The sequence below is a fragment of the Melanostigma gelatinosum genome (assembly GCF_949748355.1).
Source record: "Melanostigma gelatinosum genome assembly, chromosome: 5".
In the NCBI taxonomy this organism is placed as follows: Eukaryota; Metazoa; Chordata; class Actinopteri; order Perciformes; family Zoarcidae; genus Melanostigma; species Melanostigma gelatinosum.
Window position 1 is genome coordinate 12,632,574 of NC_136638.1, and position 25,052 is coordinate 12,657,625.

General features: G+C 46.5%; 1 protein-coding gene across 3 annotated transcripts in view; it reads right to left on the reverse strand.

Annotated features, from left to right (window-relative positions):
- Positions 1–1,311: 1,311 nt before the first annotated feature.
- Positions 1,312–25,052, reverse strand: part of LOC306777329 (transcription factor COE1) — a 53,411-nt gene continuing 29,670 nt past the window's right edge. The window contains exons 8-17 of one of the 3 annotated variants that reach the window (XM_079268398.1): positions 24,437–24,578; positions 21,996–22,126; positions 20,358–20,484; positions 12,991–13,079; positions 9,584–9,649; positions 8,831–8,993; positions 7,492–7,665; positions 5,386–5,583; positions 5,113–5,181; positions 1,312–3,918 (exon numbers count right to left, since the gene is read on the reverse strand). In XM_079268398.1, the coding sequence (XP_079124524.1) occupies positions 5,114–5,181; positions 5,386–5,583; positions 7,492–7,665; positions 8,831–8,993; positions 9,584–9,649; positions 12,991–13,079; positions 20,358–20,484; positions 21,996–22,126; positions 24,437–24,578 (1,158 nt within the window). In that variant the 3' untranslated portion in view covers positions 1,312–3,918; position 5,113. Of the gene's footprint in view, positions 3,919–5,112; positions 5,182–5,385; positions 5,584–5,623; positions 5,741–7,491; positions 7,666–8,830; positions 8,994–9,583; positions 9,650–12,990; positions 13,080–20,357; positions 20,485–21,995; positions 22,127–24,436; positions 24,579–25,052 lie in introns of those variants that run through there. The other 2 variants (XM_079268399.1, XM_079268400.1) reach the window with 2 other exon arrangements.

The window sequence follows — 25,052 nt, forward strand, 5'->3', positions numbered from 1 at the left end:
TGTGTGTGTGTGTGTGTTGCATTGCAAGCCACATTTGGGGAAAGCGGAATCCCTGGAGCCGCGCGGTGCAGCAACATGGCAGCGGTGCTCGACTCGCTAATCAAAAACATTAGGCTCCAGGACTCATTTTCTACAGCACCAAGTGTGTAACCTCCATAATTCAATATCCCACCTCTTACTGCTAAACCGTGTACACTACAACCCACTTTGCTGTTTGTCAGCAAACTATCAACTCTGTTATATGTGGGAGAAAAAGCCCTGTGCAGTTACAAACCTTTGGGCAATTAAGGAGGCAAACGCACACAAGCGCACACGGTGTTTATGAGTTTTTATTTCATCAGTACTTCCAGGTCGCCTCGCGCCCCCCCCCCCCCCTCCCCTCTGTGGTGCGGAAGCCTCCAGTTATACCGTGGAGACCCTGGAACACTTTGAGGTCAGCAGAATCCTGGGATCCGCTCTTTTCACAAGCTAATCCAATCGCAGGCCCCTAAATTAGATATGCAAAAAATAAAAAATTAATAAATTTTCTGCTGATGACCGGGTATGCAAATGATGACTCAATTATGGTGGGCTGGTGCGTTCGCAATTAATAACCTCAGAATCATCATCAACTAATATGTTTAGGAGGAAACTTGTCAGGCTAACCATGTTCACCATGCCATCAGTAATGCATTAATGAATTAGATTCATTAGAGAAATGGGGAGGGGGGGGGGGGGTTATATGCAGGCCTTTTTTTGACCTGTGGAATTAGTGTTAGCCAGTTCTCCTCTATTCTTACTCAACCGCCTGACAGCTATTTGGAGATGACGTTTTCAATCAAAAAAGATCAGGAAGTCTCAACAAAAAGAAATCTCACTGAATTGAGCGAACCGAAGTTCATGTTTGATGATCGTGTCACAGAAATCCAAAACGTGGCATTTTTCAAAATAACAAAATGACAACTGACAAAGTCACAGACAAGAGGTAACTTTAATTCAACATTGTGAGAGTCCAAAAGTTATCTTACAGCTCAGTTTTCATCAAAAACAATAACAATCTATACAGTGGATTTTTTTTCTCCCCTTATATCATAGAGCTGTTCAGTGTATTTGCAGTCAGAGACAAAACAGAGGGAAAAATAGACACCAGCTATTTGGTTTGCATCTTTTTTTTTGTTGTTTGTTACCTAAATACAAAACTTTATCACCCATTACCAATATTCACAATCAGGATGAAACTCTGCTTACAAAGAAGCCATTGTATGACAACAGACCTCTGTAGTTCATTTGAAACAGATACGGTGCGGCCCCTCCCGCCCCGGCCCCGACCAGCACAGGCACACAAGTGCCTGAAAAACACTCGTCTGTCAGCAGGCGCCTCTGTTAAAACGGTCCTTTCTACACACTTAACAAAACCAGGCTCTAGAAAGGAAAAGCAGAGAGAAAAGCCCTATTCTCTGTCCAGCAACAGCTTGAAGACACACGGCAGACACAAAGTAAAAGACTACAGAAATGGCTGAGAGGCCAAGGAGCTCTCTTTCATGCTTCCTCCCTTGTTCTTGTTGTGTTTAGCTTGTAATGAAGCTGTGATGTCCGAAGGCTAATCCATGGAGAGAAGGACTGAGGGGGATCGACTGTCAGATGCTGGAGTCAGACCGACGGCTCCACGTGTGAGCTTAAAATTGTGCTGTGACAGTGCTCGTCTTCACTGTGCGCCCCCTTTGTACTACAAAGAAAACAGCTCCGTGGTGTCACACTGTTGCGATCCGGTGGCTGATGAGAAATATCACCAACATGCGGTTGAAATTATTTCATTAATCTGGGAAAAAAAGCTACATAAATGCTACCAAAAAAAAGAAGAAAGAGAAAGTGTTTCTGTGAACACGAAAGTGCAACGAGCACAGCTGAGACAGGCCTCTCAGCGTAGACTGTCCTTCAAAGCGTGCCATTGCTGTAGTATTATAGTATATCGGGGTGTGTGTGTGTGTGTGTGTGTCTGTGTGTGTGAGATCGTTGAATTATGGCTCTTTGTATTCTTGTCTGGCTTCACCACCAAACACAGCGGGTTTGTGCTTTGTCCCCAAGTTCCCATGAATTCCTCTGTGGCAATAGACAATTGTGGTGAGGGTAGAAAACTGTACACGTGATTGAATGAAGAATGGGTTTGCATTGTTAAGGCATCTAGACTGCTGGTAAAGATTACAGTGACAGAAAAAAACAAAGAGTATAGATACAGTATGTAAGCAGGCATAAATAACGTTGGAAAAGAAAGAACATAGGAGGGGGGGGGGAAGAACTCAAAGAAAGAAAAAAAAAACAGAGCAATTTCTTAGTTCTCTTGGTTTCCACACACACAAAAAAGAAAGTGTCACTCAAGAGAAGAACCCATGCATATTATCAGTTCAAGAACAGTATCAATCTGAAAGCCTCAGAGCTCAAACAAAAAGATATAGATTTACAGTATATATTAATGTGTGTATATATTCTTAAAAAATCTACTTCAACCAAATACTCTGAATAAGATGCTACTTTTTTTGCCATACAATAAACATTTTCATAAGGAAAAAAAACCCAGAAGTTTTTTATTAACTTACAAATAATACAAAAATAGACAATGGCATGTTTTTGAATCAACAACTTAAAGCATGGTATACCAATGCAAAACAGTCAACATACAAAACAAACAAAAAAAGATTAAAAAAAAAGAAAAAAAGAAGTCACATTTAAATAGTGGGAGACAACAGTAAATAATGAAACAAAACACTGTGAAATATGTTCACTGACTGTATTAAACTTACACAACACAACTAAACGAGGGTGAGAGGAAATGTACAAATACAAGGGATAAATACATTATTTATAGGATATTTTACAGAATCCCCTTTTTTGTATCCAAATCCATGTGTGTCATGTTTAGCAGATGAGATAGTGACAACACAGTAAATCTATCTTCTGTACTGAGAAGCTGCCTTAAGACATTTAATGTTTACATTTCAAACTATAGCTATCGCAAAAAGAAAAGAACCGGTCAAATGAAAAATTCAACTTTTTTTTTTTATGTACAAAAATATATCACGCATTTATTCAAATTTGATATTTGCTCGACTCCTTCAGTACAGTGCTGGCTGGACGCACACATCCTCGGGCTTTTCAAGTCTCCGTTAAAATCTCAGACAAAAAGTCAATTTTGGCAAAATCATCACCTATTGTTCACATGACAAGCGGAAAAGCATATTGCAAACAGCTCAATCCTCACAGTTTTATTAAAATTCAAACCAACAAACCAAACGGGGGGGGGGGGGGGGGAGAAAGGCATGTTTTTTTAAAGTTGAGGGTTGACTTTCTCTATTTCTTTGTTTTTTTGTGTTATCGACCTCCGTTCCATTTGGCCAGTGTGTTGTTATGTGGCTTTAGTGAGCAGGCTGAGCTAAGGAAAGCATCCTCTATTGTGACAGAGGTTACGTAAACTTCATGGCCAAACCAACACTTCACTGTTGTTTGTGCGAGTTATGGATTGCGAGACGGCGTGGGGCCTCCAGTAATCAAACCCAAACCTTACAGGCATAAACATAAAGATAAATAAATGCTCTTTTCATGAGGTCAGTGTCACACTGTGGGTAAACTATCAGTCTTTATACACTCCATCCAACGCGGTGTCAGAGAAGCTACACTAATTCAACCAAGAGGGAAATAACATCACAAAGGTTGGTATTGTTCCGTCTTTCTTTCCTTCTCCTCCCCTATCCCTTCAGATGAAATCCCAATGGAAAGGCCTGAGTTTAACAGAGTCCTGCGTCTTATCTTGACTTCCTTCAGTTCAGCTCCGGAGCACAACAGAGACTCGCCAGACTCTGCTACTGTGTCTTTTCCTCTCAACATTCCCAAATCTCCAGCTATCCCAGATCCTCTACATGGGTGGAACGATCATCCCGGGAATCGCTGTTTTGTGGGAAAAGGCGGGTAAAAAAAGAAAGAGCGAGAGAGAGAGAGAGAGGTCAGTCATGTGATTGCTGGGTTTCATCTGTCATCACAACAGTCACATAACAGAAATGTGCTCCAGCATCTGGCGAACAAAGACGACTCTCCCTCATTATCTCTTCATTCCGAGGGCCCCCAAAATCAAAACATTTTTCTCCGCTGCGCCTCTAACTTGGCGCGCACCGACGGCATCGTTCGACTTTTCACAGGCTTTCTGAACAGCTTCATGCGAGAGCTGCCACTGTTAATTGTTAGCAGTTGCATTGTGTAAGCCCATTGTGCACTGTGGAGCATGATTCAAACAAGAGTGAGAGCGAGAGAGAGAGAGAGAGAGAGAGAGAGAGAGAGAGAGAGGGGCGCAGTGACGTGGGATGACAGAGGTGATGAAATTACGCTCGACACGTAAACATGGAAATGCGAGCAATGAGCTTTATCCACATCTTTACCTTCTTATATCATGCTCTCCCTTCAACTCACTCCGACATCTTCACCACCTTACTCCCACCTCCACATCCCCCCTTTTCCTTCCCCTCCCATTTTTACACAGCAGCCATCACAGGGAGGAATTTTTCATATAACATGTTGGCTCCCTATTGATTCCCCTCTCTCTTCAATCCACTAATTCCCTGGTTATTTCCTAAGTGTCTCCTGCTCGTTGGGATTAACAGCATGGTGAGTGTGTGTGTGCCAGCGTGTGAGTGTGTGTGTGTGTCAGTGTGATCAGTGCACAGTGGCCAATGGCCCTTTGGGTCACCGTGGTCAGCGCTCATCAACGCCGACAGAGGAAGTGAGGAAGTGCTTAGCTCGGGGCTCTGATAAAGATTCCCATCCATCATTTCTCTCTCTCAGGATCTCAACACCATACAACATCCTGCCTAGACGAACAGACCCTGCGCTGCGTTCAATGGAAATGGGAGAACAGAGTGACTCGTGGTGGCATAACAACCCAGAACCCCTCCCCCACGCCCCCTACGGCAACACCCACCGGAGCACAGGCAGGAAGCAGGAAGTGAAAACAGGAAATGGAACACATGTGGCGTGGCATGCTGTCTCTCTGACGAGCCAAGAGTGACAAATAAAACAGAAAAGAGAAGTAAGGCCAGGGCAGGATGAGCCGGTGTGGGATAGTGCGGCGTGGAGAGAAACTGAACGTACTTCAGGAGAAGGCCAGGCCCTGCAGAGAGTTGTTTGATGAGTACTTGCTAGAGTCCACAAAAGACTGATCTACAGTGAGGAAGGAGAGTGGAGGGGTTCAAGGAGGGTAAGGAAAGGAAAAACAGGGAGTGAGGAAAATCGGAGGAAGAAGTGGGAGTACAAGTGAGAAATCGTTATCATAAGGCGGTGTAGAAGAGCAGGATTAAAGCTTGATGAAGAGGCATACACATAAAAACAGTGGCTCTGAATTCATTATGCGGTTCACCAGCTTACCTTGCAGGTTGTTACCATTAGCGCTGTTGCACGTGGGCGGAGGGGAGTTTTGGGGTCGCACGACGGGGGCGAAGGCGCTCTTCTGCTTGACGGCGGCCGACACCATGTTGGCCGGGGAGAAGGAGAAGATGCCGGAGGAGCTGCTGCAGTTGGAGGGCAGGCTGGTCGACGAGGCCATGGTGGGGCTTGAGGGGACGACTGAGAGAAGAGAGACGGGTGGGAAAGGAGGGGTTAAGGGGGGGGGGGTGGTCAGGGAAGAGGGACAGGGAGGAAAGATGATGATGGAGAGGGGAGAGACGAGGTTAGAGAGAGGGCCGAGGGCAAAGGACAGGCAGACGGGACGAACAGAAAGGGACTGGTCAATGGATGATGGCGGGGGGGGGGGGATGACATTTTTCAGATCAACTGGCTCAGATATTTTCTGTTGTTAAGCAACCACCTGGCAAAGAGATATTCCATAGCTAAGACAACAAAATGTGTTTAGTTGGAAACTTGCACCAAAAGCATTTTCCCCCTCTGATCAGTCTGTTTTGATGACTCATCGCATTGCTCAAGGGATGCAACAGCTTGATGAGCATGTCCTCGCTAACTCGGGGTGCTGTTCACGTAACAAGGCCTTCCCAGACCACCTTCATCACAGACAATCATATAAGAGATTTTACTTCAGACCCAGAGTTAAATCAAACACATGAGCTGATAACATCTGCTGAACAATAATCGCTGCTTCTTTGTGTTTTCACTGCTATCTCATTCATTGCATCTGCGCCTTTGCGACATATTTATTGCACATAGTCACAGGGCGAAAATAGTTTATTTAGGAGGGGGGGGGGAAATGCCATACAAGCTACAAGTTTGCCAACTGTACATTAGTGCAAAAACAATCTCATCATCTCCGTTGTAAGTTTGTTTTTGTTGATATGTAACATACAGACTATTGACTGTAAACCATGTCGTTGTTGTGGAGAAGTTAATACTCCGACAGAAACGTTGACTAAAACGTAATAAATAGGTAATAAATGGTAACTTCCTCCATTTTGGATTATCCGGCAATCTAACCCTAACCCCTCAAAGTTCAGCAATGTCAAGACGGCTTGCATTTTTTCAGGCAAGTTCAAGGGTCAAAGGTCAACAAAAGTTGAACTCCACTGATTTGCTGTTTTATATTCTGGTGAGAACAGGTCGTAAGGCTTTACATTTGTTAAAGTCACATCATCACTAGAGCTCTGGATTACATCTGAAGATTTACCACATAAGACAGCTCAGTGTTTTAAAATAAAGCTTCAAGCTGAATTTTTGTAAATTACGCTTCATACATAATAGCTGTTTGCTGGATTTTGGCGGGAGACTCTTCCACAGACAAAAATGACCAGCAGGTTATCTCCACAACCCAAATCCAGTCTCCCTCTGACATCATCCCATCCATCCTCCTGCGTTTATCTTTTGTCTGCCAATACACTAAGAGCCTTTTCCCCCTCAGTGATTTTACAATCAACCGAGTCGTATTTCACCTGCCCTCTGATATCTGCTTCTGCCTTTATTGTTGTTATTATCCAACACTTAGCTTTTATGGCTCTTCCTGACAAATCCTCGCAATAAAGTCATAATCCATTCATGAAGGGGCCTAACTAATCAATTAATGAAAATTGGACCTACAAAGGCAGGCCGAGGGGCCATTGATTGAAAGTGTCTGTGTGGGGCCGATGAGCCTGTTAAAATACTTGTTAACACCCAGGAATCAAAGAGCTGAAATGGAATTGCTTCTCTTGCAATTAGTTTATTGATTTAATCAAGGGTCTTTAATGTAGAGGGTGAATGTGTGTGCGTGTGTGAGCAGAGGTAGTGGTCGGGGTGCTAGGTGATCTGCTCCCCTGGCCAATAAAGTGGGGATTTGCATTTGACTCTGTTCTTAAAGAAACAGATGAGCCAGCTGAACTACATGACTTGCCCCTTGTGTGTCGCTCCTTATTTCCACTTCCCTCTCTCAGTTGCTGTCAAATGCGTATTCTTTTATGTTCAAAAGGCTCAGACTCAATGTTCTCGCTTCCCACCCCTTGATTTTGTCATTCCCTCTTTGTTTCAGGTCTAGGATGTGGTGTGTTTACTCACTAGCATAGGGCGAGTTGCCGGCAGATCCATTGAGGAAGTTGGGCGAGGTGCCCAAGGTTGCCATGCCAGAGTTAGCGTAGCCGTTCATGTTAGTGGAGTTGTAGCCACCCTGCTGGGGAGTTGAGCTGGGGACATAACCATGAGGGGACACGCTGCTTGTATTCCTACTGAAACCTAGGGACAGCGAAAGAAAGGGAGACGGAGAGGGAATAGGTGTTAGGGTTACAGCAGATGGCAGACAAAACAAAACGAGAACGCGCAACGCTGCCAAATACTCTTTTCCCCACGCGGCTAATGGACATAGCGATACAAGCCAAAAGAAATTCTCGAAAACTCTTAGACAGCATATGGCCGAGCGGGGAAAGCAATGAACAGAGTGAAGGAAGAGTGATATGGGAGGAAACTCGCTGCAATCCAACTACTAAAACAAGAGGCCTTTAACCTTACTGGCTCCTCTCCCAAATTAGATCAATTGATAAGGCAATTAACAGTAAAAGGCCTCAGCAGCTCTCCCGTAATTTATAAAGAATGAAGCCAGTGTTCCTGACAGGACCTTTATTTCCTTTATGCTTTACAGGGGCAGCGAACAGAAAGGGGACAAGATGGAAAGGAGACTATAAATATACACCTCAGTTCCAATGCGCTGACACTGGAGAAAAAAAGAAGAAAAAAAAAACACAGCTGGAATTGAACATCAGGAATTTTCTGCTCTCTAGTGCAACGAGGGCTGCACTTCTCTACCGTGGAAGCCTCCTTTTTCATAATTAGGTACCACCTATTCCCATTCCTCATCTGTTACGAGTTGGAAACTGCAGGCCAGAAGTCTCACAGCTGATATCTGTTGTTTTCTTCACATCTGAGCATGTTACCAGATGAAGATGAAGGACAGAGGAAGCTCATTGGAAGTATTGAGACATATCCAGAGGCTGGTCCATCCGCTCCCCTCTCCTTCCCCTGATACATGTGATGAATCACCACTGACTGCGCCCGCATCTCTCTCTGTCAGACAGGGGCCGACCCCAGTCTAATATACACACCCCTAGGACCCACTCATATTTCTCCATCGTACTCCATCCACGGCTCCCTTTTTCTCCATTCTTCACTCTCTCACCCTCGTTCTTTCTGCACCTTCTCTGTTTCTTACAGCCTCCTCCTCCTCCTGTCCTCCTTTTTCAGCATCTTCCTAGTTTGTTCCACACTCTTAAATCATATCTGAATTTCCCGCATGAAAAATAAAATCTCCCTATATCGCAAAAAAACAACTATTATTAAATAAATAAACCGCCACCACATTTCCCATGATAATAGACTTTAATTGTTTCCTGTTGACTTTGCTCACCCTGATTGGCCGTCTGTGCCACCTCTGACCCAGAGAAGGAGTTTACAGCCATCATGCCAGCATGGACGGAGCCGCTGCCAAGGCCGGATAGCTGGTTGTGCCCTCGCGGCACTGTTGTGTAGAGGGCCTCTGCGATATCTGCTGCTCGTTTCAGAATCATCTCCTAACAATGAGGGAGAGAAAAAAAAGCTGTGGTCAGCAACAGAGGCAGCAGAGAAGAGAAGAGAAGAGAAGAGAAAATACGGCCTTTAATGCAGGCTTTATGGTCTCACAAGAACACTAGATCGCCACTTGAGATATTGCGCATGTAAACCTAGAAGGCTGAGTTTTTTTTATCCGTGGTCACTGGGAGTGGTGGGATTGGTTCCAGTAAATGGATGAAATGCCTAATTAGCAGACTCATCAAATCTTCAGCCTGCCTCTTCCTCCCATTCGTAATCCAACTTATCCTCCTCCTCCTCCTCATCTGCTTCTGTTCTCTCCCTATTCACCTCTTCTCCCTCTATATTCAGTTGTCATGGTAAATCTCCTCCTTTTCCACCTCAAGACATGAGCTGATAGAAGCACTAACCTATACCTATGTGTGTGTGTGTGTGTGTGTGTGTCTGCTGGTGCCAGAGCGTGCACGAACACAGCAGGGGGGCTGCGGGCCAGCGGAGACGCCGCCTTTGATGCTGCGTGCGGTCCGAAACCACGAGCATAATTTGAGGAAAAGATATTGATGTTTGTGTTCGTGCTGGTGTGAGTGTTTACCTGGTTATTGTGAGGCATCCCGTACAAGGCCTCCACCAGGTCTGCTGCTCTCTTTAAGATCACCTCCTACAATCAAGAGCAGAAAGAGGAAGGGGATTGATCACGAGTGCGACGGCTCAAAAGACTTCAGTCACTTTTATTACATTTCACGTCTTAGGTTATGCTGTGAATGCAGAACAGAGAGTGCAAGGGAGGAAGGAGGCAGACAGAGGAAGAGAAATGGGCCTGTCCCAGCACTTTGTTACCAGCCGGGCAGTTTGGGAGAGCAGAGGTAAGATACTGTTATCTGTGAATAAAACATGAGCTTGTATCTCTCCATCAGTCAGCGGTCTTCTACGTCGTCTTCTCCTCCCTACTGTCAACCGCCGGATCATGAATGTACTACACATGATCGCACATCAATCTCATTTAACACAACATATCATCAGGTTGACGGCCGTACAAGTCCCCTCGTCAGCGGGGATGCGGCCGTCTCCTGCCCTGAATTAACCCTGGTAATGATCCGAGTGAATAGCCCCGCATCCACTTTGTGTGATAAATGTCGAACATCATTGCTCAGGTGAAAACCGCCGAGTGGTATTTCCCACATCAAACATTCATCCTTCCGTAGTGTTTGCTGTTCCTCCGCGCTCATTTTCTACCGCTTACCCTCCTTTCTCTCCTCGCCCTGTCTCTATTCTTTTCCCTCCCTGAGTGTATGAGTGTGTAACTCCAGGCAGTCGTTATATGTGTGGGTGTGTGTGTGTGTGTGTGATGTAGACACCTACAGCCCTACGAAACCCTTTTTAAAAGTTAATGTGCCGGGGCCAGGATATATGCTGGAGGCGCGACAACCAGAAAATTGCAGCCCCCTCCCCTTCAACCTTCTCCTCGTTTCTTTCTCTCCCTCCCTCTCTTCCACTCGCTCACACACACACGCTGTGTGCTATACCCTCCCGAGTGTATCCCTCGCTGTGAACAAGCCCCGGAGCATGTGTGCTCTCTGTTCCGTGACACACCGCCTTTCAATCAGACCTCATATCACACACACACACGGGCGTAACCGCACACTCAGCCACGCACATGTGGAGGCTGTCGAGCACGCCCAGGACATGACGAGAGGGTCAGCAAAGCAATAAAGATTGTAGAGCGCTGTCCGAGGTGCTAAATTCACTCAATAATGGGAGCGCTGCCTCTGTGTTAACCTCCCATTACTAGCACTATCTAGGGGAGGCAGAGAAGGAGGTGGGGGGAGGAGGTGGTGGGGGACGCAAAGAGGGGAGACCAGAGAGGAGGCCTGCTCTGTTTGATTGAGAGATGTGGAGGCCCTAGGAAGGTAAGTGGTTCTTTAGTATGTATGCGCCGCTCCTCGCTTCCTTCTCTCTGCTTTTCCTCGACGCCCCATGCCTCCCAGGGATTGCCAGATAGGTAGATGGATGGATGAAGGGAGGGAGGGGAGGAGGGGAAATGAGGGAAGTGTGGGGCATTAGGACACAAACAGATCCGCAGCTGGAGTGTAATGATGTTCGGGGAGGACACGTGAAACCTCAGTCGCTCCATCTGAAAAATGTTTTTTTTTTTTTGCTTCTCTCGTTCAGACCTTCTGTCTGTCCGTGCATCGCTGTCTGTAATCTCCTCCTGCACTCTCTCTTCACCTGCGTCTCCAAACTACCTTCTCTCTCGTCTCTCTCCCATTCTCTCTATTAATCACTCTCTCGTGGTCCTGTGCCCTGTCTGTACCTATCAGTCTCTCGTTAGCAAAGGGATCTGTCCAGCGGCTAAACGCGATTAGCCAGCGCTCCAGAGTCGTTCTGATAAACAGATAAATGTGGTTAGCGCAGCGCTGCCTCCCTAGCTCTGCCGCTGTAAGGGGAGACCATTTCCTGGGCGCAGGGTCTCTTCCCGTAAAGTCAGGCCCACAGAGACGTCAACAGGAAGGGGAACCTGATCCAGAGCAGAGCCATGGCCTCGTCTGGCGGGAGCGGTCACTCATTAGCCGGCCCCAGACCCCCAGCTCCACCACAGCCTTAGCTAAACACCCCGCAGTCTGGCTGCGTCTGAGCTGCGTACTCGCTCTGACTGCCTGGCGATTACCTGCAGCGCAGTATGGGGGCTGGGTTCAGCTGGACACTGGATCATTACAACAACATACAGAGATAGAACAGGCATTGGCAGATATCCCGCTTGTTCTCCGCTCAATGTGTGTTTGTGCTCATTAAGAGCCCCCTCGAAAAAAAAAGGTGCCACTAGAACAGAATGCATTACATTCCCAATCAATTCCATCTCGATTCAAAATTGACTGAAGAACAGCCACAAAGAGGCATTTGCCAAGGTGACCACGAATGGACATTTGTAGCACAAGAAGTTGCCAGTGGATGCCTCCTCTCCTGCCCCCCCCCCCTGATGATTGAGGCCAACAGTTGAGAGAAGTGCGGTCAACAAACTGTTATTGCCTCAATAAAGGCACCAATCAATAGGGCTGAAATGAACAACCGGGCTTGCCAGCTACCGCTGTTCATTTATAAGAGAAAGAGACACCATGGAGCGATGGAGGAAGAGGAGGAGAGGAGAGAAGAGACGGATGGATACAAAGATATTTAGAGGGATACAGGGGGGTTGACAGGCTAAAGACCAGAACTCGCTAGGACAAGTCTTGTATCCACCAGACATGACACACAGCGAGGACAAGTGATTTCTCTATCTTCCTTCTGCATCTACCTGAGCTCTCCATCTCTGCCTCATGGTGACTTCCCTCCACTGAGAGTGTGTGTGTGTGTGTGCATGTACAGCCACAAAGAAGTGTGTGTGTGCATTTCTAAGTGTGTGTGTGTGTGTGTGTGTGTGTGTGTGTGTGTGTGTGTGTGTGTGTGTGCGTATGCCGGTTTGTGTATGTGTGTGCTGGAAGTAATAAAGTCCACCAGGGGTTGACTTCGATCCACTGACCCAGCAGGAGGTAAGACTGGACAGCTATGATGGATCACCTAACCTGCTTCTGCCTCTCTCTCTCCCTCTCTCTCCCCTCAACCTCCTTTCCTCCCTCTCTCCCTCTTTCCCTCCCCCCATCCATCCTTTTCCTCTCCCACTTTGCCAGTCTAAATGACCTTATACCCAGTGGAAGGATGAATAGAGTTGCTTGTGTGCGTTTTGCTGCGCAAATAAAGTGTTTGCTTGAGTAGAAAATGACCATGAACGTATGATAAAATGTTAATGTGCGGACGGCGTCACGCATGTATGGCTTACTGTCTCTACAGCACACAGTCATTCCTCTGTGTGTGAGGTCATGCTGCCCTTGTGCCATGTCTATCCCTACATGCTATGAAACTCTAGTAGTTGTCAATACGTGTCTGTGTTACCGAGACAAATTTCCTCGAAAATAATTGCGTGTGGCAACCTGCATGAGCGCAGACACATGAGAGGAGGCGCTGTACCTTGGGTAATCTCTCCTGGTCTCCGGGGTGTCTGGGGATGACCTTCTGCAACCTCTGGAAGCCGTAGTCTATGGTTGGCTCGTTCAGCGCTAAGCAGGAAACAGGAAAGAGGAAAAATAACTTTTAATGCTTGATCCTTAATGATGAGAACGCCTACTGTTCGACAGCAACCGAGAGATGCAGCAGGAGGAACGAGTCTACGGTGGAAACGGCTGAATTAAGCACGGTTTTACGCGAGTATTTCAACATTAAACTACACACGTCGAAAATGTGGGTGTTCTCTATTAAGTCTGGTGTGTGTCTTTGTTTGCCTGTGATGTAATGAATCTCTCTTTGTCGCATGCTTTGGTGGTTAATAAAAAGACTGTCAGGAATCAGGCAGACTGTGAGTGGCTGTGTGTGTGTGTGCGTGCGTGTGTGTGTGTGTGTGTGCGTGTCCTGTGGTCTTGCGTTGATCAGCGACTAATATAAGCAATTACAGAAACTGGTTCCAATATAACAAAGGCTTGATCGCTCCGGGGAACAAGCTAAACACACACACACACGCACACACACACACACACACACACACACACACACACACACACACACACACATAAAAACAGTCGCAAACACACACACGCACACACACACACACACACAGAGTCAGATCATCCAGGCAGCAGGGAGAAAGCACTCTCTCGGCATGCTGTGGTCGTGCTACGGTAATTGAATATGAGAAGATTTACCATGAATATTTAAACATTCGAATAAATACAATGAAGATCTGAGGCTTATAGTACAAACACTTCAGAGGAGGATTGTAGGATAAGTGCTCTCTCCACATAATTCATTCCTAATGTACTCTCTCTCTCTCTCTCCTGTCTCTTGTTAGTTGCCTAAGGAGTCAATGCACATACATGGATGACAGTCTTGCCTTCTTTTTCTGGGCTACAGCCGATAAGATGCTGCTTCTGTACAGTTTGTGGCTTCAACATGTGTGTTTGAACTGTAAAAACAGAAAGGAAGGGAGCCATTGTGCGTGTAGACTGCCTGTATGTGTCTGTGCCGTCCGTCTGTTTCCCCTGTGGGTCGCAGCTTGGATGTTTCCTGAGGGCTGATGCCCTGCTCGCCTCACATCTGAGCAGCCAGGCTGACTAGGCGGCCCCCAGAAAAAAGGCCCCTAGAGGCTATGAGTACAAGCTGTCCTGCTGGACCTCGAGTGACTTCACCATGGCTCCTCCTGAGCCGCTCGCTGGAAACACACAGACCAAAAGAGAGCAAAGGGAGAGAGGATCGGTGGTGCTCTGTTTTGGCAACACAGACACATTTGGACAGCTCTCCCAGCGGACCGTTCCAGTAATCCATAAGAGTGAGAGAAAGGAAAGGTGAATAGCTAGAAGCAAAGGCACAACAGAGGGGAAAAAGTAGAGGCGCCAGAGGCAGGCTCAACTTCTGAAGAATGACACGCATTACAGGCCAGCTGGTCCGCTGATAAAATAAGCCAAAACAATGAGATGATCACATGCAACAAATAAAGTACGAATTATTTCTGAGGACAAATATTTTACATGACTTCCCTGTTCTCTGATCTCGCTAAAGCCTTAAGGAGGATTTGCCCTGGATTAGGCCCGCAGTCTGAGGAGAGGATTGTTCCCGACAACATCCTCTCTTTCGTCTCAAAGGCTTTTGTTTTTATGATGAATTTTTTATCAGTTCTCCACAATGTGCCAAATGAGCCACGAGTGAACAATAGCATGAAAAAAACCCAAAGACGTACACAGATACCCCCTATTACAAATAAAGAGACAATTTTGGTAATTGACAGAAGAAGTGATATCGTCTCTGCTCATTTTCAAGGACCATAAACCAGCGTTTGTGGGGGACAATGCGCACCACTAACTACCTGGCTGTGTCTCTTTGGGGATTATCTCGGCATTTTATGCTCTTATATCTCTGCTCAATATCTCACATTTCCCAACAGGAATTAGCGCTGGAAGAAAAATAACCTCTCCTGCCTCGAAAATGGAGTGTCGTGCCGGTATACGCTCCAGGATTCAAAGCACACTCTCCTATACAGGTATATTTATAATCCTTAGCTGTCGCTCTCCAGAAGAGCAAATCAAAGCCAGTAAAACATAACTGCCATAAATAAATGAATAGATGAGCAACAGCCCTGGACTGAAGGGATTCACCTAGCAATCACCCACATCAGATCAGATCAATGCTCATGGAAATTTCATGAAGCCTAGAATCCACACCGCTTCATATTTCACTATAATAACCCACAGAGCCGCAGGGGGAGTGTGTATGAAGGGGTGAGGGGGTGGGGGAGGAGGAGGAGAGGGTGGAGGGGTGTTGGACGTATGAGCTTCAGGGGAGGAATACGAGAGGAAGGGGGGGGGGGGGGGTTGGGGTGCAAAGAGTAGGAGGTGGTTGGGGGGGAATTGAGAGGTCAGCACGGTGGAGTCTTCCTGGAAACCCAAGGGAGGAGGAGGAGGGGAAACTACAGTAAGTGTCCAGTCGCCCTGTCTCCTTCTCCTCCTGACTCACAGCACTGTGTGTGAGCGGGTACTGTTTGCAGGGTTAGGTAATTGGCTCTGAGGCTTGATGTTAACACCTTAACAGGCCCTCAGACAGTGGGTAAGGAGCTGATCATATCACAAGCCTCTGTTTCTCTCTCTCCTTCTCACTATCCGCTCCTTCGTCTCCCCTCTCCCTCCCTCCCTCTCTCCCTCCCTCCCCTCTGCAGTCTCCAGTGCTCAGGTGTGATCTCATAAGCGCTGCCTTGCGATCGATGCCGCCAGTGGCAGGGGGTTCAATAGCCCTGAATTACGGCTTCATTTCTCCCCCTCGCCACCCCACCCTCACACAGATGAGAGCTGCCTCCCCCCCATCACCGCCACACACACACACACACACACACACCTTTATATACACAATACCCCCACCGACTACTCACAATCCAGATCAATACCTTACAATCTAATTTTTATCCATTTTTCCACAAACCGCGAGATTGCATTTATTTGCAGAATCCGACAAGCTAAATAAAGCATCGCTTGAACATGTCAGGGAGACTAATGCATGGCTGGAAATTCATACACAGAAAACAGATGAGGAGAGCTTTTTGCTCCTAAAGGAAGGGAGAGGTTGAGGCTGTGGAAGAAGGAGAGGGAGGAGAGGACGGAGGGAAGGAGGGAAGGAGGGAAGGAGGGAAGGAGGAGGAAGGGGGGACACTAAGAGATTCTACAAATCAATGGAGGTGTGGATGCTACTACAACCTAAGCTCTGATTATCCGTTGCAAAAAGTGCATGATGACAGTTAACAATACCTGACAGCACGGCATCTCACTGGGAGAATGCAGATTCTGGGAATCTGGAGGGAAAAGTGTGCGCTTGAATTAAGATATAAGAAAAACACAAGAAATCATTTCCCCGGTGAACGCCGCTCATTTCGGCGGGGTGTAAAATAATCTTCGTTCGAAATACATTTACATCATCATCATGGACCAGATGCTCCTATAATAAGAACGGAGCGCGCTAAAGAGGGAAGACAAGCCACATGGTGCAGAAAATTAATCTCAATCTCAAATAGAGGTGTGAATTTCCTCACCGTTAAGACTGTGTGCAGTAAACGTGAATGTGTGCAGCTATCTCAGCTGGCCCCCCGTCTCCAGCTGGAGACCAGCCGTTTTAATCAACAGCAGGCCTCCACCCAAGCTCAATAAAAGACAGCATTCACAAATAGGAGCAAGACGAGTAATTGACCAGCACCGTGGCTGCACCCCACTTTTATTGCCAGATGACTACATGCTGCATTTGTGTGTGTAATGTGTGAATGTGCTTGTGCCCGTGTGGAGGTGTATGCACATGTGCATATGAACGTAGAATATATCTGTGGGTATATGTTAACAACAGACTTTGTCACCGATTCTGCAAATTGCAGCAACATCATGACATCAATCAGCATCAGATATTTTACTTCTTTGTAAGTACTCAGGCACCATCTGAGCAAAATCTTTTGTCAGTTCTTTTTTTCAGTGTGCTACCAGCAGATTTCATCACTACGTGGAACGGCTTAATTCAAGGCTAAAACAAATCTAAACTTTACAGAGGATGCTCATGATTACAACACTTACTGCGGCATCATCTGTGTTTCACTCCAGTGTCTGCAGTGAATAGAATGACAGACAACTGACAGTCCTTCCACCACTCCTAAAACTAATTTCGAGCACAGAGGCAGGCGGAAAAGAGACGAAGAGAGATTTCAGCAGCATCCCGGCGGGTTTAAATTCTGCTCTTGACTTTTGTCTTTTACCTCACTTTTTGCTGCTCCTCCTCACGGCACCTGAGTGATGTTTCCTACACACATAATCTGCACTCAGTGCTGAAAAACCACCCCTAATGTTTGTGCGAGCGCGTGTGCGGATGCGTGTTGGTGCGCACGGTGCCGACCTTAATGTGAGCCGGCAGAGCCTTTTAATATCAGCAGAAGCTGTAGTGGAAGCACTAAGCAGACAAGGCTGCATACTGAGGAGGGAGGGATTGCCTTTTGAACGACAAGGGTGATTCATCAACTCCCCCAATCTATGGCCAGTATCCCTGTGTCACACACACACACACAAGCACACACCCTAACCCTGGTGGCAGAGAGTATTATCACTCTATATTGCATGGGGAAAAGAAAAGGGAGAGCATCTCTGATGAATGTTACAAAGGACATCAATCCAGTAAAAGGTGATACACAACCAAACATGGAGACGCATTTGTACAGGAGAGATGGGGGAGAGAGGGGGGTGGGGGGCAATGACCTGATAATGAGAGAGAGAGAGAGAGAGAGAGAGGGAGGGAGGGAGGGAGGGAGGGAGAGGGAGATTAGGGAGAGCTCTCAGCCCCAGAGGTGGGTAAGGCAGAGGGCAGAGAGAGAGGAACAGAAGGGGGATAAGGGGATGAAAAGACAGAGGAAGAGCAGAGAATAAAAAAAAAGAAAAAAACATTATTTTATTCTTATCAGTGGAGAGCTTAATTGCCTTTGATGAGTCTAATTGGAGCTTTCTGAAGTCTAATGGCAGAGGAGTCCTTAGAGACGGCAGAGGACACATTACTGTAATAGCTTCTCTCCGAATATCCTCTGCACCAAAAGTCCGCTACTTGTCTCCTCTGTCCTGAACTATGGCGGAAATGTTTTGCATTGAGCGCCGGCTGGTTGTAGAGTATCAATGATCAGGCAGAGGAGGGTGGAGGAGGGTAAACCTATAGATGGGTTATGTGTGTGTGTGTGTGTGTGTGTGTGTGTGTGTGTGTGTGTGTGTGTGTGTGTGTGTGTGTTTGCAAAGTAGCGGTAGCAGCAGTATTGGTTATGTGTTGACTTAATTAGGTCTGTGAGCTGCTCGCTTTCCTCTCCTCAGCTGAAGTTGATTAGCAATGCCAGCTGTCCCCAATGTAATTCAGCGTGCGCATGTGTGTGTGTGTGTGTGTGTGTGTGATCGTGCGTGCACATGCAATATATGAGTATATGCATGTCTGTGAGTGTGGAGCTGTGTTGATGTGTGTGTGTGCACGCTAGCTGCCAGCTGCCACGCAGTGCTGCCAATCTTCCATGATTAGTACCCACTGGCAACTGGGCTCAAACTGGTGCCAAACAGACCCAGGAGGGCAACATGGCCCATGGTAATCCTCCATCCCTCTCTCCCATCCTTCGCCTCTCTTTCCTTTCTCATCCACCTCTCTCCACTCTCATCAATTGCCTTTTTTTTTTTTTAATGCTCCAAATTCTCCGCTCATCCCCTTCGTTGCTCTCTGCCTCTCATTGAAGAGCCCAAAACGTGAGAAGGTTCTTCCTCGCTCTGGGAACGTGAAACGCCAAAAAGGGGCAGATAGAGGAGCTGAGGGAGAGGTACAAATACCCACTGAGGGTGCACAGCAGTGGCTGAAGTGAAGTGTGTGAAGAGTGGAACTGGGATCTGTGCCTTCGACACGGTTGACTGTATCACTGTGAAGGTGCCAGTGCTTGGCAAGCAGGCAGCACAGTGTGTGTTCAACTCCCACTGGATGACCTCTTGCTACCCCTCACCTGTTGAGATTTTTCTATGTGCCTCCATGGAAGCCGAGAGAGAGAGAGAGAGAGAGAGAGAGGATGAATTCATCCAAAGAAGCAAGTTTTGAATAAGTGAATGTGACAAGGGGAAAGAGTGGAGGGCTGGGAAGAGATAGAGCGTTTATGCATACGGTTCCCACATGTCTGGCACATTAAAAGGATGCACACACACACACACACACACACACATGTGTACATCTACACACACTTACATACACACACAGCTCTATGTGTTTGGCAGAGTGCGGGCTGTTGGACAGCTCTGGCATGGCAAAGGCTGCCCACCCATCTGCCCTCTGTCTTAGTAATGCAGTTACTTGTCAATGTGCACGTGTGTGTGTGTGTGTGTGTGTGTGTGTGTGAATATACTCCAAGGACACACACACACACGTACAAACAAACACAGGTGGCCTATCGTAGCCTTTCCCATAAGTATACAAATACTAACTATGACGCACCGACATGGATTCTGTCCAGTAATTAGGACACGCACGAGATGCAGAAAATACACGGCGGCGATGTGACGCACACGCTCTCTTTCAATTGCGATTTTGTCAAATGTAGGCAATTCACAGCCGGGGCTTACGGCCTAAGTCTATCAGTGGTTGAGATTACAGACAGATTTATGTGATTCACAACCTCCCCGGGGACCTGCGGCCTCGCATTGGTTAATCACCGCTTCACTTTCACTCTCTCTGCCGCTCTTTTCACTGCACGGCTGTAACTCTGCACCGGTTGGCTCCGATGTAACACTCAAGCTATTCATGCCCCTTGCACTCACCGTCAAAAAACAAACAAACACATTCTCCTCATGGACCTCTTCCTTTGTGAGTCACGCCTTTGACAGGGTTAAATCTCAATAATCCCACTAATCAAAAGGTTAAACCTCCTCCCGACCTTCACCTGCTTCATAAAAGAGGGTAAACACTTTCCCCCGCCAGAACAGAAGGCTTTTGCGCTGAATTATTGAGTCGTGTTACTCAATTTTAAATTGTTTAGCATGCACATATTTCTCCGGAAGCGGCGTCGAGAAAATGACGAATGAATGTTTATAGACTGCAGCAGGTTACTTTTAGCAGATATTGCAAATAAACAGTCCTAATACAACATATGAAGTTTCTTTTTATGTGATTATAGTTTTTATTGACATTCTTCAAAGGGCAAGTTGTCGCTGTAGAAAATGAGAGAATCCAGGAGAAAATTGCACGAGAAAAGCCAGCAGATAGGTCGATTGGGGCGACACTAGCTCTGTTAATTAGTGTCATTAGTAAGTGTTAGTGCGTCGTACCTGTGTAGATGAAGCGTCCAGGTGTGCCTTTGCAGAACTGTTTGGATTTGTAGGACAGCGTGACCTCCACCACCCCGGGGATGTGTCTGGGTGGAGTTTGCACACGAATGGCGTGGGGGGTGATCAGCTGCGGGGGAGGGGGCAGAGAGGGCATGAAGATTAATGCAATGAAACTTCATATCATAACATGTGCTCAGGGGACGATTCTCGGCTCGCCTCAGACCTCTCCTTTTGCAGCTTTTGACTTTCTCTCTTTGTATAATCAGCCTGAAAATGATGTGTTAGCGCTAAAGCCCTCAGGTGGCCTCGTAGCCCGAGGCAATGTCACTGTGAGGCTTAGGATGGTTATCAGTGCTGACATGGACTCTGTAAGAGGGGTTCAAAAGCAGTTATCTGTTTATGAATAAAACACACCTTCCTCTGCATACATCTATTGCGCAGTATAAGCAAACGTATATTATATGCTCTGTTGCCCATGTCTCTGTCTCTGTCAGCCGCGGTTGCCTAGCTGCCGTTAGCCACATTAAAGCAACATTGTGTCTTAAACAGGCTCACTTAGTGTGGTTGATGGGCCTGCTTGCAACGTATGTCTGTGTGTATGTCTTTGTGTGTGTATGCTGAAGGGCCTTTGAAGGGAAACGGTAACAAGACAAAACACAGATGAGACCTCGCTGAGTGCTCGTTTTCGGCACGCTACAGTCAACTAGCACTCAAAGCTAGCGGCGCTCAAAAGCTATCAATGCCTCTGCCAGCAGCTATCGTGTATGTGCATGTGCGTGTTGTTCTAACTGTCCCTTTCATTGCTCACTTAGCTACGCTTTCATTCCACCATTGTCTGGCCCCACTCACCTCTCAGCTAGATAATATAGGAGCTTTTTATAGAATTATTCCTTGACTAAAGACAAAGCTGTTGAGCTGCGCCGCTCACTGACCTTCAATTTCACACATACACTACATTTACATTTTAGTCGTGTGGCAGACGCTCCGTACAAAGAGAGTCATACTGTACGGTGAGCACATATTGCAAGAAGGCAGATACTAACATACTTGAAGAAAGGGTGTGGAGCTGAAAAGAGATGTGACAAAAATAAAATCGGCTACAGAGAGAAATGAGAAAGCAGGCTGTTATTCGTTTGCAGTGGGGCTGCAATTAATGATCATTGTCATGAATAATTATCTATTTAGCATTTTGTATTGTCACCTGAACTGAAACGGACCCAATTTAAATTGAGGCGAAACACATTAAAGAGGAAAATCTTCTGAAGCTCAAACCAGCAGATGTTATCTGAATGGCATTTTACTTGAAATATTCTGTTGATCAACTGTTATCACGAGTCGATTTAGCACGAGTTTACAGCAGACCCTTTTCGCCAACGTTTTTTTCCATTTGAAATACTGCATAGTTTCACCTCTTTAGACCTCGTAAAAGCCTCCTAATGAAACTATCTGAGAAGCGAAGCATTTTAAAACTGCTAACAACTCATGCGACAAGGGGTCCAAACAGACATTGCCTCGTTTTCAATGGGAATCAAGCCGAAAAGGTTGGGAGCCATCGGTTTACACTAGAACGGCCTCCACACACACACACACACACACACACACACACACAACCACACCGATGACCAGGTGGTGACTTACCTCACTCCAGACCAGCATGGTTCCAAAGATGACCTGCAGGCCGTCAAAGAAGTTGTCCCCGATGATGATGACAGTAGCGCCCCCTGTGGTCCAGCCTTCACTGGGGCTGATGGCTTTGATGCTGGGGGTTGCTGCAAGAGTCACAGACAGAATAGATTAGATGCTAACCAACCTAATGACGGCCTATAAAGGTTTTTGCTGTTGGCATAATGTATAGTCCCCTCTTCTTCTTCCCATCACCTTCTCTCACACACACACACATCACCTCTCTCCTCTCTCCCAGGGGTCGGGGGCGAGCGAGGAATACTAATCAGAGTGATTATACGCACCCCGTTATTAAACATCACCTCTGCCCTGTGTGTGAGGGCAGCGGCGGTGCGCTTGTTTTATGACACGTGGCAAAGCGTGCAGGCGTGTAAATGTCAGGTGTGCCGAGTGTCTGATCAAAGGCCACGCGACCGGGGAGCAGAGCAGAGCCAACAGTAGCTCTGTCCTCTGAATACGCCGCCTTCATTAACCAAACACTTAGCTCATGCTCAGCTGTCTGCTTCTTATATCTGTGGTCGCTACTGTATCTGCAGCAGCCCACAGCGGGTCATTTCAGCTCCGGCTTGGACGCTTGTAATGCGTTTTTTTAAGCTTTCAATGTTTTCTCTTCAAACATATTCTTTATATCTTATCGGACAACGTACAGGAAATAAGAGCAATAAACCCCATTTTCAATAACTGGTATTCAATGTGCTTTTTGACCTTCTCAGTTGGCATTATTGACTTGGAGATAACTGGATGTGATTGAAGAAAAGAACAGCATTGGGAGAATACATGTTTATACAAGCCAAATCTCCTCTCCTTAACAGATATGCAGCCTGTCAGACATGCTATAATTCTGTAAAGCGGCATAATCCACTTTAGACTGGGCTGACTTTCGTTTTCCCCCGCAGCCTAGCCTTTGCTCTTTGCCTGACTCCCTGTTCTGTTGATCCTCCCCAACAAGCTGGAATGATATTTAGCCCCCCGATACGCCTGCAGAGATCAACGTTCACCAAGCAGCAATCTGTGGCCGTAATCATGGCCTAAGATGCCACCTTTTCACAGCCGCTGATATTATGTGCGCTCCATGTGCACGCGTGTTTGTGTGTGTGTGGATTAACCAGATGGTGGAACGCAAATCCATGTGATAGGATTATACTTTGGGGTGTTCCTCGGTGCCATCTGTTCAACTGCGTGCACTGCTCATCTATTACCGCCTGAAATGGGCCCCAAAAGTTGTGTATCCACACAAACTCAACACACACACACACACTAGAAACAAAAGGAAACCGCTGCCTTCCCTCTTTTCATCTCCTCTTCATGCTATCATGCACTTCTAACCCTTCCTCTCACTGCGCCTACATCTCCCCCCTGTCTGTCTTGCTCTCTTACTCCTGTTGTTCCTCCTTCCAACCGCCGTCATCAGGAGAGTAGAAAATCAGAGGAGAGGACATTCCCAAACAAATCTCTCTGACACTGGGAACATCTGTTAGCGTACTGAGTGTGCTCTCCGTTCTGTGTAAGATCCAAGTCTCGCTGACGCCTCCAACATGTCTCGTCTTTGTGAACTTTTCAAATCGTCTGTGAGACCAGTCGCAGGGACGAGTGCTCCGTCTTACCTCTAGAGAACGGTCAGTAGAAATACTTAACCATGACAGTCAATCGTAATGCAATCTACTGTGGGCCATCATGTAAATCCCTTCTTAGTTTTTTGTCATTATCATCCCTGAGGTTGACTTTCCTCAAAGACAAAAAAAAATATGTTTCTCTTATTCAATGTCTGGGAAATCGAAATGAGAAAATAACTGGATTAGGGACTTGGGAATCAGTGCGGGCTCCTAAATCATGTGCACATGTCATTATGAAGTATTAAAGGTTTGGGTTTGGCTGTGCATGCGGGGTGTGTATGTGTGTGCGTGGGCTGTTTTTTTGTGTGTGTATGGAGTAAACCTGAGGGATGGGGAGTGATGGAGGGTTGGAGGATAAAAGCAGGTCTCCGAGGAAATAAAGCCAGTGTTGGCTTTAAGCAGAACAGACCTCATAAGACACATAGTGCTTATGCGAGGCAGAGTAGAAGGCCCAGAGGCAGAGACCTGGGGGGAGCAAGCCACAAGGGAGAGACAAGAGACTCACTAGCTACCACTCTCTCCTCTCTAAGCTCGAGTTGGAAACCCTACAAGGGAGGAAAGTGAGAATCCGGGAGGAAGCAGGAGAGAGATAAGAAAGACAGCGAGAGAGCAGGTTTGAGAGGGATAGAGCGCAGACAGAAGAGGGGTTGAGTGCGGAGCCAGACAGGGAGGGGAAAAGGGTGAGGGAGAGGAGGGGAGGGGGGTTGAACAGAAAGAAAGAAAGTGAGGAAGACAAAGAAATCTCGGTGAGAGAGCACGGGTTTTTGTTCCTGCTTTTAATACCGTGTTCCAGGTAGGACGGCGCTCCTTCCGACGGGTCCAGTCGTCGAGCTCGGCGCCCGTGTTTGGAGTTGTTGTGCACAAACATGTTGTCGGAGACGGCCAGGACGTGACCCTCCACGCTCACGGTAGTCGACACAACCACCTGAGACAGGGGAGGACAGATGGAAACAACAATAAGCCTCACTTTGATATAAACACCTGCAAATTCTATATGGTGTGTTTGTGTTGTTGATCTATATTTTTTTTATATTTATGTGGATTGCAGACTTTTATTTTGACATAAGAACACCTCCAATGTTATGTTTCATATTTTCCTAAAAAGTGGTTAATACAGTTTTAAGGGAGTAAATATTTTCTGATGCAGCATTAGTACCAGAGAAGTAAAGTTGTACTTGTTCTATTTCATACATTTGACTGCATTTATGGCTTTTCGGCTTTATTAACTTTTTGTTCTGGACTAACTCTGATTACTTTTTGGTCTATTTTTGTTATATATGTGATGCTGAGTTATTTAAACCTGCAATAACAGACTTTTGGCTCCAAAGAAACCAAGTTGTGAACACAAAACGTATATATAATCGCCTTATAAAGTTGATATGGCGAACTTAGCCTATTA